The 5,160-nt window shown below is 35.2% G+C and overlaps 1 protein-coding gene across 2 annotated transcripts; it reads left to right on the plus strand.

Annotated features, from left to right (window-relative positions):
* Positions 1-519: 519 nt before the first annotated feature.
* On the plus strand, positions 520-3,619 carry LOC102231808 (troponin I, fast skeletal muscle-like). 2 transcript variants are annotated; one of them, XM_023332788.1, is made up of 6 exons: positions 520-648; positions 738-774; positions 1,971-2,099; positions 2,920-3,009; positions 3,217-3,393; positions 3,476-3,619. In XM_023332788.1, exons 1-6 carry the CDS (start codon positions 641-643, stop codon positions 3,560-3,562), a joined length of 528 nt encoding a protein of 175 aa, XP_023188556.1. In that variant the 5' UTR covers positions 520-640; the 3' UTR covers positions 3,563-3,619. The 2 variants fall into 2 exon arrangements, with proteins under 2 accessions (XP_023188556.1, XP_023188557.1); XM_023332789.1 differs by having other exon boundaries at positions 2,920-2,988.
* The last annotated feature ends 1,541 nt before the right edge of the window (positions 3,620-5,160 follow it).

Consider the following 5,160-nt stretch of genomic DNA (forward strand, 5'->3'; position numbering starts at 1 on the left):
GAATTTTCCGCCACAGAACTCATAGTCATCGAACATCAGACGTTACAGGGCAGCACAGTGAAAATGCGTAGCTGTTCCAATCTTCCTTCACCTCCCAGGTTGCAGTTTGAGCAGCTGCTTAATGTGAGAACCAGAAACAGGAAAAAGATCCTCCAAGTTTAGACATGACAGCTGCTTGGAGGCTTTTCTGGTCCACCAGCAGCCAGCCGCTCCAAAAGAAACACCATCAAATAGTCAGGATCACTAATGGTCAGGAAAAAAATGACAGGAAATTCCCACCAATTGGAAGGAAAACATCATAAAAATCATGGATAATTGAGGACTCACTCTGCATATTTAGTCATGAAGCAGTTTTTCCTTCAACTTTGCCCAGATTACTTAACTAAACTGAGCTAAATCAGTCGATGCTCCACTATTGTGCAGAGAAGAAATTCCTCAAATGTTTCTTTCAGGCTCAGCTGCTGCAGTCAAACTTTGGGCCTTGATTTCAGACAACTGGCTCTGTCTCATCTCAAACACACACACACACACACACACACACACACTGAACCCAACGTCTATAAAGACACCAGAAACCCGTGGAGGTTTAATTCATCTCTTTTCACCCTCAAACAGCAGGAAGGAATCAGCTGCAGGGAAGATGGCTGAGTAAGTCTCTGTTTAAGGATGTCTTTGATTTAAAATAAAGCCCCGAAAATCTGTTCCAAAGCTTCACATTATCCGTTTTGTTTTGAAAGGAAGAAGATGTCGCTGAGCCGCAGAAATCATCTCAAGGTATTTCTAATGTTGGTGTTAATCTGCCTGATCCTCAGAGGTTTGAAATTATTTTACTTCTAGGATGCAAATAGTGAATCAAACCAACATTTAAAGGTCAGAAATATTAATTTATACAAACTGATGCCTTTTGGACACCTCTGATTAGTGTGTATGCTTGCAGTCAGTTGCTGCTACTTATTTTGTGTAATGCACCTTTAGCCTGACTGCCCCCTTTGCATTTATGTACCACTCATACTTCATCATGGGAATAAAGAATCCTTTCAGAATTCTGGTTTTAACTTTATTTTAATTCATAATTAAATATTTCCACTGCAGTGTATTATGGCCATTGTAGGGAGAGAAAAAGGAGTAAGTTTCAATTTTATTATTATTTATTAGTATCAATATCTCTGAGATTCTTGGTGGAAGTTTACTACTTTTTTTTTTCTATTTACAATGGCTCAAATATCGTATGTTTCAACCCATCAAACAACTTTTCACATTAGAGAAGAGAATAAATTCAAGAAACAGATTTCACAACAGGATTTTTTAAGGCAATTAAAATATCTATTAACCATCCTGATCAAATTATAAAAACCAATTACCTCCACAAAATGTTATAAAAAACAGAAAACAAGAAACAGAGTAATCTTCCCATTAAAAGTTAGACTACTAAAATTACTCCAAAAGTGCATCAACTCTGAAAAACTAACAATTGAAGCAGTTTTTGTCTACATCTGAAAATTTTGCAAAAATACAATTCTTTTACTTGCCATCCATCTGCGGAACAATTTTCTTAACAAAAAATTAACTTGAAGTTGTAGGTATTATATATTTACTGCAGCGCGCCACAGTAAAGGGAAAAATAAAGCAGAGAAATAGTTGAGAAACAGTACAAAACCTCATACTCTTCTTTTTTCTTGTTCTCTGTGTCGACTACGCTACATGCAGCCCCGTTGCCATGACAACACGGTACTTTTTAATTATTAAGGTTAGGTTAAACCCTTATTAACCATTATTTTAATTGTTAGATGAAATCATCATTAAAATTTCTCAGGATGTCTGAGACAAATTCTGTTTAATGATCTGAAATATTCAAGTTCGACATTAAAGCAAATGGAGAAGAAACCTAAATGGGAATTTTTGACCTCTCTGTAAATAAGTGAACGGGTGACTGGACAATTTTAGCTGCATGTTTCCATTTCTCCTGTCAGAGTCTGCTGCTCCAGATTGGCAAAGAAATGCTGGAGGAGGAGGCCCGGCAGGCCGAGGAGGAGAAAATGGCGTACATAAGGGAGAACTGCCCCACCCTCTCCTTCCCACAATGCACCCTGGAGCTTCAGGTAAACAAATTGGATATGTTATTTCGCTTACAGCTGCAGTCATTAATATAGTTGCGCAAATCTTGTAATCCAGATCGGATGTATACATTTCTTGAAACGGATGACAGATTTTTGTGTAATTTTTCAAAGTGGTCCAGTTTTTCTGATGCTCTTTAAGCATTTCTCTGTGACTGATTGCATTTTCAGTCATTTTCAACCATTTTCAGGATATATTTTTTTAGCCCATTAACTCTGAATAGTTCTGAATAAATGTTGAAAAACACTTAAAACATTTAAAAAGTTTAAGTAATTTGTTGCCTTTTTACTCAAGGTGAATTGAAATAAATAAAAAATATATATATTTTGAATTTTTTTTTCAAAATAAAATTGTGAAATACCTGTACCTTCTCCTTTTGTCTGTATCTGTAAATAATTTCCAACTTTGTACACCTCATACACATTAGCTAAATACGCTAAAGCAAGTTAAAGTAGCTAAATAAGCATTAGCAGCTTATTAGCCAAATAAGCTAATGCAACTGGTATTAATCTAAATTCCCAACATGCTGTGAATGTCAAAATGAAGGTAATTGTTAAATCTTGCTAAAAAGTTGGATTTAGGCATTAAAAGTGCCTAATCTGTGACAATTAAATAAATAATCAGCACATTTTTCATGAATTTAACACCAAATAGTTGAAGACAACCCTAATCCTGTTTGTGCTTATTAACCAATATTTGTATTGGCTGTTACTAGATATCTAAACAAGCTGTGGCATAAATTATTCAGAGGATTGATCTTCTTACTTTTGGACCATAAAGCTCACTGTTGCTCTGTTTCACCAGGAGCTGTGTCGGCAACTTCACAAGCAGATCGATTTGGTGGATGAGGAACGATATGACATGGAGACGAAAGTAAAGAAATGCAACAAAGAGGTTTTTCTATTTAATAAATACATTTTTCTATATTAATGTTTCTTCATTTTAAAAAAAAAAATAAATATTTTTAATCATTTAGACTGTTAGATTTAACATCATATGGGAAAAAAATGGTCAAACCGGATCATTTAGATGCCTACATTTTGGTTTAAAAGGTCCATCTGGACTGATTGTCAACACCTGACTGAGTATTATCTGTGTCAGATCGATGACCTGAAGATGAAGGTCCAGGATCTGAACGGCAGGTTTAAGAAGCCCACTCTGAGGAGGGTCAGGATGTCGGCTGACGCCATGTTGGCTGCCCTGCTGGGCTCCAAACATAAAGTGTCCCTAGACCTGAGAGCCAACCTGAAGCAGGTGAAAAAGGAGCTGAAAGAGGAGGTGAGTGCAGCAGATGCTGGCAACTTCAACAGAAAGACTGTTTATGACAGAACTATAAAAGCTGTGTTTATGTTGCTGTCAGGAGAAGCAGACAGGCGACTGGAGGAAGAATATTGAAGATAAAGCTGGGATGGATGGTAGAAAGAAGATGTTTGAGGCAGAGGCTTAAATAATATGTTTTTTAAAGAGGTAACACTTTACAATAAAGACTTAATTGTACAACTAATTTGATTGATCTTTTAGTTTGTTTTTTTTAAATTCAATAATAAATTGTTATTCATTTTAGTCATCAAACAACATAGCTATGGATTCTTATTATTCAGAATCCTTTATGGCAATCAGTCAATCAACTTTATTTATAACATTAGGTAGATTTGGTGAAGTAAGTCAGCTTTCATTACGTCTGGCAAGTAACAAGTGTCAATACCAAAACAAATGTTTGTGCATTGTTTCCTGTAAAGGTAAAGTATAAAAAATAATTTTATCAAATCAAAGCTAAATATTCTAATAGTAGAATTGAAAAACTACAACATAATATAAAATTTCAAGAGGGAATCTTAAACTGAAGTATCAGTGTCATTACGTCAGTATTGATCTTGGTATCAATATCAATATTTTGTATCAATCAGCTCACCTATACTCAATATAGGCAATATCTATTTGTCCAACTGACTAATTATTGACTAATCAGTGTACCACAAAAATAAAAAACCCTGAGAGGCTTAAATATTTGTGGATATTGAATAGATATTATCACCACTCAACAGAAAATATTTTGTGCTACATGTTTGAGTTGCCCACATTGCCCCAAAACGGAAAATACATAAAATAGCTTTAGAGAATAAAAGTGTCACAAATTTTTAAAATATTTTTTAATAAAAGTATTTATTTATTTTATTGTGAATTTAATGGCTCTCCATAAACAGCCGTTGTGTGAGCCCATGCAGATTACCGTCCTGTCGGAGCGGTTGGGTATTTCTTCATGGCTCCCTTTGGTAAGTTAATTAAACACTTATTTAAAAACAGATTAATCAATGGTTATATTATTTGCTTTGTAAAGTTGATTTGAAAAAGTTTCTTGTTGCAAACAAACAGTGTTATCAAATTACTTTAGTTTTTTGATAGTTAAAAATACAAAAGTAGAGTTCACATCATTATGAGTAATGATGTAATTACTAAAATTACAATACCCCCACTATTTATCCGTCAGAAAAATGAACCCATTTGAATAAATAAATCCTTTCTCGATTGACACCACGAGAGCGCTCATTAAGAATTTACACCGGTGCTGTAATGGTCCGGTTTGCAAGGGCAGTACCACTCATAGGCGAATGAACGGGGGGAGCGTGTCCTCCCCAATATTGGAGACATGCGCATTTGTCCCACCCATGAACTTCACCGCTGTTGCGAAAAGTGTTTGATTTTGAAATCTTCCACTCGCGCTTTTATTTTGAAGGCGCAACGCAGTGGCTTAAGTGTTTAGGAGGCAGGAGAGAGCTGCAGGAGTTAGAAACTCCTTATGAATGAGGCAACAAAACGGTCTGTTGGCAATGTTGCCATCAATATTGCTTGTTTATAACGTCGTGACAGTTTACTTTCATGGAACAGAATCTTTTTGGTTAAATCGTAAAAATTCAGGTATATTCACACGTCCGATATTTTACGGCTAACCTTTGTCTAAAAAGTTAGCTATTCTACACACAATGTTTTACTTAATCACAGTGAAACTAAAAAATAAAAAAAAAATAGCCTTTTTTATTATTGTTT

The sequence above is a fragment of the Xiphophorus maculatus genome, chromosome 4, assembly GCF_002775205.1.
Source record: "Xiphophorus maculatus strain JP 163 A chromosome 4, X_maculatus-5.0-male, whole genome shotgun sequence".
Classification (NCBI taxonomy): Eukaryota; Metazoa; Chordata; class Actinopteri; order Cyprinodontiformes; family Poeciliidae; genus Xiphophorus; species Xiphophorus maculatus.